We start from the raw sequence: 15,329 nt of genomic DNA, 5'->3' as shown, positions 1-15,329 counted from the left end.
CTGAACACTGCAAGGACACTACTATATATTCAACCAATTCATAAATGTCACCAACAGTTCTTAACACATATTCTTAGGTAGTTCTCCCTTTACCAATAAGAAGCAGTACCCTGTTTCCCCGAAAATAAGACCACCCCAGATAATAAGCCCAATCGGGCTTTTGAGCGCATGCACTAAAATAAGCCCTCCCTGAAAATATTGCAACACAGAAGCAGCCATGAGGTGACCCCACTCATTGCTTCCTGCACCTCAAAAATAAGAGCTCCCTGAAAATAAGGCCAAGTGCTTATTTCGGGGGTCAAAAGAAAATAAGACCCTGTCCTGTTTTGGGGGAAACACGGTACTAAAATATAACCAACACAATTCATGTAAACTGGTAATAGTATTTCCAATATATTTTTACTGCTTCTTGAGAGCTTAAACCTATGGCATGTTATTATTTGCTGGTATTTTTATATAACACTTAAATTTTGTGACTGATCATGTTCTAGCCTTCAGCAGATGGATAACTAATAATCCAAGCAATTAATTTACTACACTTTTGGTGCTGCTATTGCTTAATCAGAAATGCTTAAAAACATCACTTACCAATTGAAGTGAAGAAATCTGTATGAGCATGAGAAGGTGGTAGTAGAAGCCAAAGGACCAGAAGATACCACTCCCTTGCGGTCACCATAGTTTCACTATTGATTTACTTTCACACACCTACAAATATAATTTTAATACAATTATGAAGAAAGGTTCATTTCTCAATTATCCAAACTATTTTCCCTGTAGATTTTCATTCCGCAAAATGCATACAACCCAATATTTGTCCTGGCACGACTTCTACTTCCTCCTTCAATAATGAAAGAAGAGAACAGAGGCCCTTTTCATAAAACTTTGATGTTTAAGATTAGGACATGTAACGTATTTTTCGGCATATAAGACACATCTTTTTCTACCCAAAAAGAGGGTGAAAATCTGGGTGCGTCTTTTACACTGAATACAGCGTTTTTGGCCTCCCGACCCCCCCCCCCCTTTCACCAAAATGGTTGTGCATAGCCTTTAGGTGGTTTCCAGAGTGCTCCTGGGGGCTGGGGAGGGCAGAAATGAGCGAACAACGGGCTGTTTTTTGCTTGTTTTTGCCCCCCCCCCCCCCCCAGATCCCAGGAGCACTTTGCAGGCCTCTCAAACTTTCTACATGCCCCGTTTTTCACAAAAAAATGAGGCGTGCACAGGGTTTGGGCGATCTGCAGAATGCAAAAACTTTTTTTTTTTAATTTACTTCTTCAAAATCTTGGTGCATCTTATACTCCGAAAATACGGTAGTCCTCAACTTACGACCACCAATGAATCCAAATTTTTGTTGCTAAACAAGACAGTTAATGGTTTTTGCCCCATTTTACAACCGTTCTTTCCAAGGTTAAGTGAATCACTGAAGTTCTTAAGTTGGCTGCTATGTCAATCTGGCTTTAGCAACTGTTAGCAAACATTTGTTAGATGAATCCCCATTGATTCTGTTTGTCAGAAGGTCACAAAAGGTGATCACATGACCCCGGGGACACTGCAACCATTAAAATATATGCCAGTTGCCAAGTATCTGGATTTTGGTCATGTGGCCATGGAGATGCTACAATGATCCTAAGTGTGAAAAATGCTTGTAAGTCCCTTTTTTCAGTGCTGTTTTCACTTCAGCCAGTAAACAAATGATTGTTAGTCAAGCACTACCTGTAAACTACGTGGATGAAAATTAAACATTTTGAAATCTAATTTCAAGCTGTATTTCTATCATCCAGAGTACATTCAAAGATAACGATCGGTTCCTAGATATGCCATCCTATTACCTGTGTGTAACATTGCATCTGCCCTCAACATAGCAAATTATCTGATCCAGAATTATGCAGTAAACAAGCTGAATCAGATGAATCTATGAACACTGCAACTAAACATTTCTGGGGATACACGTTAACAACTCAATTTATTTCATTATTCCTCTGTAACAGAAGTGATGATATAATGCTGTTGTGGTACAATTTCATCAACCTTGTATTCAGATCTCTATCAAATACTGTAGACTTGGTTTAGGAGAAGTCAGTGTCAACAAGTCAGCTTATTTCCTCACATTGTGTACTTTCTACAAAAGCCATTTTTCTACTAATGGTTATTCCAGCTGCAGTCCTATCAAATCATACTATGGTCATTACACATGAGTAATGTTTTATCTCCAGAGTCATTTAAGGCTCATTTAATATATATTGCTCCCTCCCCTCCTCCCCGCTCTCTAGCTACCTCTCTGATAAGCCCATTATATCAGACATTTTTCATTCTTTCAACAAAGCCCTTACAAAAGCATTGCTGAATTTTGTCCCATCTATTCTGGCATTTAGAAATGATGCAGCTATTAATTGTGCAAAGTCTGGGAAAGTTGTCTTGTAAAATAAAAAAAAGAGGTTCTCATTCTGGAATACCTATATCCATATCCCTAAACATCTAAACCGTTTGAAATAGAAAATATAAATATCCAAGATTCCGTTTACTGAATTTTAGGTGTGAAAACATCAGGGATCAATCAAGAAAACAATATACAGCCCTTTAAACATATAATTTGTAACTTTTTGCATTAACTGAATGCTGAAGTTTGAAAAAAAATAAGAAAGAATTTTAATATATCAGGAAAGAATAGGGTGCTGAAAACAACAGTGCAAATCAAAAGCAAAATTGTTCCCAATTTGGGATTATGGACTGGAGGCTACAATTGCAAAGTAATATGCCACTACAGGCAGAGGTGGTATTCAGCCGGCTCGGACTGGTTTGCCTAAACTGGTAGTGGAAATCGTGGATGGGCCTGCCCACCCACCCTGGCCAGGGATGGGTTGCTGCTGGGCATTACTGCTGGTTCGGCACGTAAAAAAATGTGCGCACATGCGCTCGCTTTGCTCACACACACACCAAAGGCATGCTTTGCACGCCTGCACATTTGGACCTAAAAAAGTTATGTGCATGCTCACAGCCTTAGAAAAAGAAAAAACATTGAATTTCTGCAATGAAGATTGTTCTGCGCAATCAAGATGGCGGCGCCAGCAATAGAACTGGTTCAGGGGCATGGCAGACCAAGTTACTACCTACTCAGCCAAACCGGTCCGAACCAGTAGGAAGCCACCTCTGGCCCTGGCTCTATGCCAACCTATTTAGGCATGTTTTCAAGCCAAAGCGCATGCACGGAAGGCCGAGTGCATGCGTGGACCGCGTGCGTGCACTCACATTTGCGAACCAGTAGGGAAAGTAAGTGAATATCACTCCTGACTACAGGAGAAGAACTATACCTGATATCATTTTATTTAGCAGTAGTAATAGCACTTAAGACTTATATACCTCCCCATAGTGGTTTACAGCACTCTCTGGGTGATTTATAATATCACCCAACAATCAGAGTGCAAGATGCAAAGGAAATAATTGCTAAGATATATACATTTTATTGAAATTTGAAACAGAAGAATACATCAAAGAATGCATCATAAAGGGGATTAAATCTTTGGTTATAATATACAAATGGAACAACGGGAAAATATGTGAAATCATTGAAAATTTTCTTAAGGAGATTTTTATAAAATGACGTACCATTGGTATATAAATGGAAAAAAATATATCCAGAATGCATAAAAAGTACTTCGAATTTATGTTGGAAATGTGAGCATCAAGAACAAGGTAACTTTATCATGCTTACTAGACATGTAAAAAAGCCAGAAAATATCCGGTTCAAATGCGTACATTGATTCAGAGGATTTTAAAGATTAACATTCTATCGAAAGCAGAACTTTTACTCCAGGAAATGATAGATGAAGTTAGTAAAAAGCCATGAAATACTGTTTTTATATATGATAACTACAGCAAGATTATTGTATGCATAAAGGCAGAAAGATTTGGCAATACCTACAACAGAGGAGTGGTTGATGAAGACAACTGAACTTGCTGAAATGGCTAAATTGACTTGTTTGATTAGAGAAAAGACACTATCTACATTTATAGGTGACTGGACACCCCTTATAGTAGGGGTCGCTAACCTTTTGGACCTCAGGGACCACTAAATTCATAATTTTAAATCCCGTGGACTACTAATATGATCTGCCTAATGACCAGTTGGGTGGGCGTGGCTAGGTGGTCATGTGACTGAGTAGGCATGGCCAACTCAATGTCACTCACATCAAAGGGCGCCTCACCAGCCTCTACTCACCCCTCCCCTCCCACCCACTCCTCCCCTGCCCACCCAGGCTCCTTAGGGCCCTAACAGGAAGCAGTTGTTGGAGCTAAGCAGCCACCAAGAGAAAGAGTTGGCAAAACAACTGGCTCAGTTCAAATTGGATCTGATCGAGAAGGAGGCTCAGGAGAAGCACCTCGCTGAGGACTACGAGCATAGGCTTTCCAAGCAAAGGGAAGACCTGTGCGAGTGCAAGGCCAGGTGCCAACGCCTGGAGGCTCAGCGGGGTGAGGTGGTCAGCCAGTTCCAGACCATGATACAATCCCACTGGAACGAGGCCCTCCGGCTCTTCGCCATCAGCGGCACTTCCCTCCAGCCTTCGCCCAAAGCAGACCCCAAGTCAGAATTTCTGCCCCCTCCAACCCAGATAGAAAGACCCCGAAGGGGGAAAATTTCTGCAGCAACACAAGCGTTCATTGCATGTATCCAGCCCAGGGGCCATAGTTTGAGGACCCCTGCTTTAGTGCAATATAAAAAATACAAATAATTTTTCTGCAGACCACCAAAATTTTCTAGCCGACCACCAGTTGGTGACCACTGCCTTACAGAATCTTTGCTTAAAAACAAGAACAATAAACTTATGACTTGTGGTCTTCATGATTAGACAGGATAAATTGTTGGAAAAAATAGAATATAACTTGAGAGAGATAACTAAAATACAATTGCACTTATTAACTATTCTTAAGAAGTTCACACCTTTATCTTTCTTTATAGCGTTTTTATTCTATTTTTCTTGTACTTTTTTCTTTCAGCATTTTTAGTTTTTTTTTCTCCTTTTCTCTTTCTTCTTTCATTTCATATCCATCCATTCACCCACCCACAGTTTTAAATTCAATAAGAATGCTCTTTTGTTAGAATAGTATGAGTTTGGAAAAACAAAGCAAAACTGCCCTGTATTAACTTTATCCAAATCAAGTTTTCATTATGCTTCAGGGATTTTATGATCCCTGATTGAAACTGGCACTGTACTGGTACAATGCAATCATGTCTAATCTCCACTAGAAACTACCTATTCTCAAACAGAAACACCACTTGAAATTTTATACCATACTAACCGATAACCTGGTGTTGTTCAGGTATTTATTTATAGGAGGAAAATGTCCGGACCAAACGTAATTTCTAATGTTGGATTTTTCCCCCTTACCAGAGGGAGCCTCCTTGTGGAGTACTGTGAAGGCATTACCATGGCAACTTCACTGTGCTGTACAGTAGAAGCCATTTCACAGCAGTACAGTAGAAGCCATTTTAAGGCACAATAAGCTGTATCTTAACAGAGCACATACCCCAAGGGGTTTTAGGGGTGTCTTAACCCCGCAATATTTGTTTCCAGAGAATAAGTCATCTGCGTACCAAGTTTGGTTGAAATTGCTCGAGACATTCCAGAGTTATGCTGGAACGCGCGCACGCACGCACACACACACACACACACACACACACACGGAGATAGATAGATGATAGATAGATAGATAGATAGATAGATAGATAGATAGATAGATAGATAGATAGATAGATGATAGATAGATAGATAGAAGATTACACATTTTCCCTCCATACATTTACTACAGAATTCTGCACTGCAATCTTGATTTTTTCTAGGCATAACGATGTGTTTTCAACTAGGACTGCAAGTAATTTGCAGCATGTTCTGCAACATTGGGACAGCTCTATACAATATAAGTAGACCTTGAATTACAACCACAATTGAGTCCAAAACGTATGTTGCTAAACAATACATTTTTAGTGACTTTCCCCCCATTTTACAACTTTTCTTGCTACAGTGGTTAAATGAATCATTGCAGCTGTTACATTAGTAACCCGGTTGTTAAGTGAATCTGGTTTCCCAATTGACTTTGCTTGTCAGAAAGTCATGAAAATTGATCACATGACCCTGGGACATTGCAGTATGAATATGAACCAGTTACCAAGCATTTGAATTTGGATCTCATGATTATGGGGATGCTGCAACAGTCGTAAGTGTGAAAAACAGTCATAAGTCACTTTTTTCAGTGCCGTTGTAACTTTGAACGGTCACTAAATGAACTGTTGTTAAGTTGAGGACAAGCTGTAAAGTAATGACTGATGACCACCGAATGTCTTCACCTCTGCATTTCTCAAAGATTTCTGAGACCACAGTTTAGTACTTAAATTTCAGTAGTCATCAATCCGAGTCTTAAAATGACTTTAAGATCAGTGGGAATTACTGATAGAACTAGCTACTGATGAATGAACCAGCTACTGATAATGGGACCAGTCCTGCCTTTCTTTTCCTTCTGTTCCAAATTTTCCAAATACTTTTTCCAGGCATATGCTGTAAAATATTCCACAGTATACAAAAGATCATTGTTAGGAAAAAAATAGCTCTTCCAAACAATTTTAAAAGACACTGTTGGAATGACTTTTAATCAGAACATACGGTACATCAAATTCAAGAAAATCCTAAATTTGCCCACTTTTGTCATTTGGCCCACTACATCTTGGAAACCCACAAAATACATCTTGAAAACGCACAAAATAGTATGACTTGTTTGTGGACATCAAAAAGGTTTACTATCCCTCTATCATAACTCTCAGAATTCCTGATCAGTGGAGATAACATTGGCTAAGTATTCTAAGAATTTGGCCTCATGCATTTTGAGGGCACCAAGGTTGTGAAGATACTTTGAGAAATTCTTATTACTACACACTCTGCCCCTATCTTGCAGAGGCCACTAAAGCATGAGTGGAAAATTGCAAAACTCAAATTCCTGTGGAGTAAATAAATTCATACAGTGATGCCTTGGTATTCAACTGCTTTAAAGCTCACTGAATTTGTGAAAATGTCCTGGTATTCATTGTTTGTTTGCTACTTAACACAGAAGCTAGAACTGTTCTGTTCTGACTGCCTTCTGACTCACTACATTGTTCCTTATGGGGAAAAAATTGCTTAGTACTCACCTTTTTGGTACTCATCGTGCCTTCCAGAATCAATTAACGATGAGTACTGAACTACCAACTGTATCTTTTACTTATTTTGGCAAGTTTCTTCATTAATTAGGCAGACCACATACAATCTCCATTCCAATGTAATTATCATGCCAGCAAACTAGAAACTGTATTTTAGTTTTTAATTAAGAGATCAGCACTTTACTACAATCTTAAATATACTTGTTAATAGTATTTTCTATGTTGAAAAAAACCCTAAATCATGTGGAGGTTGGTGATTTAACAAACTATTCTCAGGGATAAGGTACGTAATTTCAAGGGGTAATTAAAGGGGCAGAATACTTCCTTTAATGGGATAGAAAATGCTCATTCACATCTATGGTTCCAGCCCATCAGCATCAAACTTTGTTCTAGCTTAACTTTCTATCTTAAATAGAATTTATCTGTGCATATAACATATATGTATTTGCAATACAAATAGTCCTCGACTTACATTCGCAATTGAGCCCAAAATTTCTGTTGCTAAGCAAGAAAGTTATTTAGTGTGTTTTGCCCCATATTAGGTCCTTTCTTGCCACAGTTGTTCATTGAATCACTGCAGTCGTTAAGTGATTCTGGCTTCCCCACTTGACTTAACTTATCAGAAGATGCAATGACAATAAAGTAAACTAACCAATTAACTAACTAACTAAGATCACAAAAAGTGGTGACATCACCTGGGACTCTGCAATTGTCATAAATATATGCCAGTTGCCAAGTGTCTGAATTTTGATCACATAACTATGGGCAGGGGTGAAATGATCTGAAGTCTGCTACTGGTTACCTTCGCGTGTGCAAGCGCACCACAGGCACTAAGAAGCCTTTTCTGAGTCTACAAAGGTAAGTAGAACAGCGGTGGTGGGGGTAACAGCTATGCCGCACAATTTAGATTCTACGGATAGTTAGAACCAGTAGTTTAAAAAGGCTAAAAAAAGTTTTTAAAAAGTTTTTTAAAAACAACTTTGCGATCATGCATTTTTAGATGGAGCAAGTGCCATTTGTAATAAGGCATTTGGGTTAGCACATTTTCTGCCTCCCTCTTCCAAATAAATCAAAACCAGTTTATAAATAAAGATCCTGATAATTTATTACACCGTATAAATATCCTGTCTGTGTGGATTGGAATTCATTAGAAAACATGAAAAAAGGACAATAGTAATGAAAGCAAAATGAAACCACATCAAAAGACGGCTGACCATCAAGAAGGCCCCCAAGACATTGTGAGGGCTGGGAAGCAGTCTAGCTGGAACAGACAGTGGTGTCTTCTTTACCTGCCTGCCTCTTTTTCTTATTTCTTCCAATACAACAGTGTGTGAGTGGGCAGTAAGTGTCTAACTAGAGTCTGCCTTTGTGGACTGGTGGCGGCAGGAGGGGTGGTGGTGGAAGGGGATGGTTCCTTGTAAGCAGTGAGCATGCGCAAGTGCCTAGCACCCACACAAGTGCGCTCACACACTGCTTGCATGGCCCAGTTCCAAATGGACCATGGATCGGTAGAGGGGCACAGCCCGGAAATTCGTCCCCTATTTTAATGTCTTTATTTGCTCTTCTTCTATAGTCCAAAATAGTCTCTATAATTTCAACATTTTCTTTCACAAAACACAAAGTGATCTAGAATGCAATCTAGAATGGATGGATGGATGGATGGACAGACAGACACATTGTTTCCCCAAAAATAAGACCTCCCCGGATAATAAGCCCAATCGGGCTTTTGAGTGCATGCGCTAAAATAATCCCTCCCCTGAAAATAAGCCCTCCCTGAAAATATTGCAACACAGCAGCAGCCATGAGGTGACTGCACTCGCCGCCTCCTGCACCTCAAAAATAATAAGCTCCTTGAAAATAATGCCAATTGCTTATTTTGGGGGTCAAAAGACCCTGTCTTATTTTCAGGGAAACATGGTAGATACAGATAGATAGCTAGATTTATATGAAGTACCTAAATAAATGTAAATCATAGCATTCTCAAAACTGTTGCCTTTTAGATGTGCTAAGGCTTCAGCCCTTTCCATTCAATCATGTCTAATTCTTAGACACTGCCTGGACAAATTCCTCTACTTTTCTTGGCAAGGTTTTTCAGAAGTGGTCTAGTATTGTCTCCTTCCTGTGAGAAAGTGATTGGCTTAAGGTCACACAGTGAGTTTTGTGCCCAAAACAGTAAAAAAAATCAGTTTCCAGCATAGCTTTAGGTCTTAACCACTACACCAAACTGTCTCTCTTGCCTTAAGCCTACAAGTTCTCAAAACTTCCACCAAACATGACCAATGCATATGACAATGAATTTGGGGTGCTGAAAATTCCAGCACATGGAAAAGCCATCTTTTGACCAAATTCTATGGACATCCCGGATAATATAATCAAGCAGGTTGATAAAGAGCACTAATATTACACTGAGTGTTGCATGACTTGGTTACATAACATCTTCAGATACTTTTATGCAAGAAAACTAAATCTGTTTCATGCCCATTTCAGGTTCAAACCAATGTGACAGTTAATGGAATTTGTGAAGAAGTCAACCAATGCTAATATATCCATACAAAGGTTTTATCATTTTTTTCTATCCTCTTGACAAACCATGCAGAACTCAACTTAATAACTCAAAAATGTTACTTAGTTACCTAGTTTGGTATCACTCAAGTATTAAGCAATTACAACTTCTTCAGAAAAGTATTGTGAAACAGTTGGAGGGAAATCAAATATTAGAGAGAACCTAGAAATGATTTTATCCATTTTAAAAATTTGGATTCCTACATCTTTCTAGCCAAATATACCCAAAGTGGCTAAGAAAAGAATGCAACATAATTACACATTTTTGAAAGTGTAGGTTTTTTTCATTGGCCTGAAAGTGCATATTATTCATATTTAGTAAGCAAATAGTAAGAAGGCAAAAAACTTTCTTGCCAGAAGTTTCTAATGTGAGCAAAAGGTTAATGGAAAAATGCTACTGCCACGTCTCCCAAGTCACGTCCTGCAATGGACACTTGGCTTCAGAATCCTTTCTTAGCCAAGTCTGAAAAAGTACAACGAACAAGAATAGGTTAAATTACTACGTAAACTGTTCTTTTTTTATGACCTCTTCCACCCAAACTCCCTTCTCCCTTCAGGCTTGACCCCCCCCCCCTCTTTTGTTCCTTCTTATTTGCAAGATCTATTTTCTTTTTTAAAAAAGTTTTATTTTTCTTTCTGAATTACACATTCACAATTATACATTATCATTAATATTAATATTAATATGTTATCGTTTGACATTTATCACAGTTCATTTATAAAATACTATCGGGGTTGCTTTCCTGCCACCCCTACATCCATCTTATTTTATAACAACCTACTTCTTCCCAACCTCCCTTCTCTACCTTCTTTCCTCCTCTCCTTTCTTTTTTCTTCTTCCCCTCCCTCTCTCCCACTCCTCCTCTCTTGCAAGATCTATTTTCAGTACCCCACAGAGAGAAAAGATTTCAGTATAAGAACTTCTGCAAATATCAGTCCAGCGTCTTTTCTGGAAGGTGTATTTCCTCTTTTTTTTTTAAAGGAATCAAATTACTACACTGATTTGACTTAAGCTCAAAAGCAAAGCTTTGAGATCTAGTTAAGCTAGAGGATTTTTTTTCAACGTGTTTTTTTCCCCCAGCCTCGCATCCATCCTGAAAGGAGGGCAATAATACGAAGCGTGAGATAATCCAGCTCTTTTCACCAGTCAATTTTAAAAGGGGCTTTGGGAGATTCTATCTAGGAAGGATCAGATTTCTTCCCGCAGGGCACTTAATCCGTTAAGTTTTTTTTCAACTCTCTAAAAGTACTGCCTTGAGGAGGGAAGGCTGAACCAAAGTTGGGACATATTATATATAAAGGATCCCCGTCCACGTCAGCCAGAGATGTCTCTGTCTTTTCGGAGCATAAAGGGAGAGAAAAAATCCCTTTCTTGCTCTCGACAAGAGTGGGCAAGTCGGGGACTTTATTCCCCTCGAGGGCTCGCACACTCCTCGGCTGCGGCGTTTGGCTCAACTCCCGGGTTCACGGAAGGGGGGGGGGGGAGGCAAAAAAAAAAAAAACCCAACTATCTGCGGAATCCGTTGGAAACGACGATCCCCCAATCGTCCCATCGATCGATCCACTCCGGGTGCACCAGATCTCCGCATTTAGGGAGCTCAGCGCGCCTTTGCAAAATAAGAAATAAAAAGGAGAAGCGAAAGAGCCCGAGGGCATCGGAGCAAAGGAAGGCTAAGCATGCACGTAACAAGAGAAAAAGAGAAAAGGAGAGACAGAGAAAGATAAGGGAGGCTTGACACGCATTCACGCCGAGGCAGGCATTCGGACGGGCGATCGCCCCGCATCTAAACTTGGGTGTCTTCCCCCGCAGGGGAAGCGAAAGGGAACAAAAGGCGAGGAGCTTTCGCCCTACAACGTGGAAGAAGCCTCGCTCACCCCAGGCAGGGATGGAGCCGAGCCCGCCAGCGCGGCCACCTACCTCGGAGAAGAGCCCGCCGTTCACCCTGTCCCAAGCAGGCCCCTTTCGGAATGCTTCTCTCCGCTTGGCCACGCCCACCAGCCTCCGGGGGGCGTTCCTTGGAACGCGGCGGCGGGGGCGCTACGTGAGGTGGGTCACACACAGGCGGGCGAGCGGGCCTGGGACTGCGCAGGCGCGAGCGACGCCTCGCTAGTCCCCGGCCTTCTCTGAGGGAACGTGCGAGACGAGGAGCGGACGAAGGAGGGGGGAGTGTTAAAAGGAGATTAGGATGGCCTGGGGTTTCCTGTAGGCGAGTTGGGAAGAGACTAGTGAGAGGGGGTTAGAATTAAGGGGATGGGAAGGGATTCCCCAGCATCATCCAGTCCAGCGTTTCTCAAGAGTTGGCAATCTTTGAGAGGAGGTGGACTTCAACACCCAGAATTCCCCAGCCATAAACGGCTGGGGGGAATTCTGGGAGTTGAAGTCTGTCTGCCCGTCTCGAAGTTGTCAAGTTTGGGAAAGACTGCTCAACCGTCCACGGGAGCAATACTTTTTAAAAAAATAAATAAATTCAAGTGTAGGAAATTAAAACCCATCTGGTTTAGATGGTTATTGCCAGAAGGAATGTTGATCTTCTGGGAGGGAAACAGGATTAGAATCAATACAGTACAGGAGGCTGAAGCCTTCATCAAAAAGAATTCTCCCCTCCTAGAGGACGAACATAGCGAAGGTGGGGGGGACAGAATGGTGCAGGATAAGGAGGGGGGTGGTGAAGGCTCCTCTGGGGACAGGGAGGAAGAAGCAATATCGAAAAGGCTCAGATCACAAAAATAAAAATATTTGAAATAAATAGCAATTGGTGATACTCTAGAAAGTGACAAAGGAAAATGACTGAACACATGGTTAACATTATAGAATAAGATCTTGTTTTCTGCTTATCTTTTGTATTTTGTTTTTAAGATTGTAAAAACTGAGTGCTGGATGGGTTACTAATTCCAGTGTGGGAGCTGCCAAAAATTTTTTGTATATCCACCTACCTTTCCCCATATATGTGTAAAAATCAATAAATTTATTTGGTTAAAAAAAAACCCACCCCTCTCCTAGAAAAATGAAATATCCTGGGAAATATTGAAAAGGCAGAATATTATATTTCCCTGGATAAGAAATGGAGAAACATGTTTTAGGCAGGAAACAGACTCACTCTTAATAGCCCCCACCTTTGTCAATGGTCCATTAAAAGGCCCGAGCCAGTCTATTCTGCATAACAAATATCTCCCCCTTCAGCTCCAGGGTGATGGGATTAAGGCATGATTCTATTAGCCCTTTACCCATCTCACCACAGGGCACCTGGGAAGAAGCAATGTTCAACCAAACCTGGACTCAAAGCCTAGAGAGTTGCCCCTGCATGATTCCAAGGGCATCTGACAACCAATCGGAATACAAGCTTAGATTCAAAGTCCAGAGAAGGCATAAAACCAGGGACTTTCAGCATCTCTGTCTGTTTTCTTCTTCACCCAACATCTGGAAGCATGTGATCCCCTTTTTCTGTTCAGGAGCTCAAGCCATGTGATCCTGTCCACCATTAAACCATCTTTCCAAGCAGCCTCCATGTTTCCAGTGTCTTTTTCCCCACTTGAAACTGAACCCAGAAGGACATTTCTTCCGATACCAGTTTAAAAATGCAAAGATTTAAAAAAGATTTTTAAAGGTTTAAAGAAGATTTTACAAAACGAATACAAACCAAGAAAAAGATGACAGTTTAAAAAAATTGAAAAGTGTCGAGGAAGAAGAAAGAGAAAAATGTTTTTAAAAAGAATATTTTTAAAAAATGACTTCTGCTTGTATCAAGAGGGGTACAAACAATTTCAGTAATTTTCACCTTTCTTAACATTTCAACTAAAGATCTTTTTTTCCCTATATCTCATATGTGATGTATAAACAAATCAAGAAAAGTCCATTAAGTTTTCTCAACCTTGGTGGCTTAAGGATGAGTAGAATTGGTGGCTGATGAATTCTAGGATACAGAATTGTAGAAGAACAGTTGTAGAAAAAGAGCGGGCAGTGTTGGAAAGTGGAGCAAAATATGTTAGTTGGTCGTTACATTGCCACAAGTGATTCATATCCACCCCACCCCACCCTGTGAATGTCATTGACCTTTATCTAGTACCAATTTAGCACTGATCATTAGATTTTTTTAGTCAGCAATAAACTCTTCTGTGCTTTGAACTGAGTGAATGCCTCTGGTTATTTGCTCCTGACAACATCCATCTTCAAGCCACCAAGGTTGTCACAGCATCTAATGGTCACTTGATTACTATTTGGGTTCTTCGCAACCAACACACATTTAATACCATCACAGTGTCCTGTAGTCATATGATCATAATCAGCTTCTAATAACCAATTTTTTGGGAAAGTGCTGAAGTGAAATTTCAAGTTGTAGTCATACGTCTCGCTCAATGACCATGGTGAATCACAACAGAAGGGGAAATGATGTTGTAAGGCTGGCATTGTCACATGATGTCTCACTTAGTGTTTCAGCACTTAGTGATGGAGTTACTTGTCCCAATTGTGGTTGATAAGTGAGAACTATCTGTACTGTATTGGGTATCCTCTTCCATGCGATGTGTAGATTAGTTCAAACATTCATCTGTTCCTAGGTTTATGATGCCTTTCCATGTGCAAGAACATCTGATTATTTTATTTTAATTGTGATTTGCAATGATTATTATTTGGAACCTTTGTTTTACCCTGTTGGTGAACTTATAACAACTAGTAATTTATTTTTTATTTTGACACTGATCTATTAAAAGAAATGCGTATTATGTTTGCCATCATTTATGTTTGATTCCATAGTCTTCCTTCCTCCCCAATATTATTAATAATCTAATAATAATACTTTACTCTCTCTCTCTTTTCTGGTAATTAAAAAACCCATGGGTTATTTTCCAATCTGAAAGGGTCCCTTGTAACATTTAGGCAGTTACATCATTTAGAATGAGTACATGTCACTTAGAATTTCTGATAGCTTCTTTGTTTTAGTGGGTCCATGCAAAATATTTTACCATTTTAATTTGTACAACAAATGCAGCCTGTTTTTCAGATGTTGTTTCTTGGCATTATACTTAATCATAAAAAAGACATCAGCCTTTAGAATGAAGAACAAACATTTGCAAGTTCATTGGCTCTATTTGGAGAAAGATCCATATTATCTTAAATTGTAGGAGACCTTAACACATACAAAGGACCAAAGGTGGGAGAATTCTACCCTTGTCCCAAATTCAAAGTGGCCTGATTTAGCAGTAGGGCCATTAATTTGAAGACACAATTGGAAGAAAAACACAAGAAATTTGCTGACTTGCAATCTAAAAGACAGAAGTGCCATTCTAGTCAACATATTTTTCGTAATTATAAAGATTTCTTATTTCAGATATGCATTTCTTATATACAGGTAGAAAGAACAGGATACCTTCCCAAGTAGACCAGACAGGAAACATGATGACAGGAAACAGGTGAGCTAATTCTACTCTGTTATAAGACTACATTAATAAAATCTTGCAAGCCTGAAAATATATTTCTCTTGCTGTTCCCTTTGTAGCCTGAGAACTTGAGGGGATTTGTGTCCCTTCTGAGCCACTTTCTCTGACCATTATGTAGCTATGGGCTATGTACTCTCTTATCTGACATTCCCTA

General features: G+C 39.9%; 1 protein-coding gene across 4 annotated transcripts in view; it reads right to left on the bottom strand.

The window, feature by feature from the left end:
• The window catches only part of P4HA1 (prolyl 4-hydroxylase subunit alpha 1), a 48,922-nt gene extending 37,145 nt beyond the window's left edge, over positions 1 to 11,777 (bottom strand). For all 4 annotated transcript variants that reach the window (XM_081954389.1, XM_081954391.1, XM_081954390.1 and 1 more), the window contains exons 1-2: positions 11,661 to 11,777; positions 589 to 705 (exon numbers count right to left, since the gene is read on the bottom strand). In XM_081954389.1, coding sequence (XP_081810515.1) covers positions 589 to 676 — 88 coding nt within the window. In that variant the 5' untranslated portion in view covers positions 677 to 705; positions 11,661 to 11,777. The remainder of the gene's footprint in view (positions 1 to 588; positions 706 to 11,660) is intronic.
• Between the last annotated feature and the right edge of the window lie 3,552 nt (positions 11,778 to 15,329).

Source organism: Natrix helvetica, assembly GCF_964273705.1.
Source record: "Natrix helvetica genome assembly, chromosome: 5".
Taxonomy (NCBI): Eukaryota; Metazoa; Chordata; class Lepidosauria; order Squamata; family Natricidae; genus Natrix; species Natrix helvetica.
The sequence above is the reverse complement of the archived record's forward strand: the minus strand, read 5'-3'. Positions and strand labels throughout refer to the sequence as shown.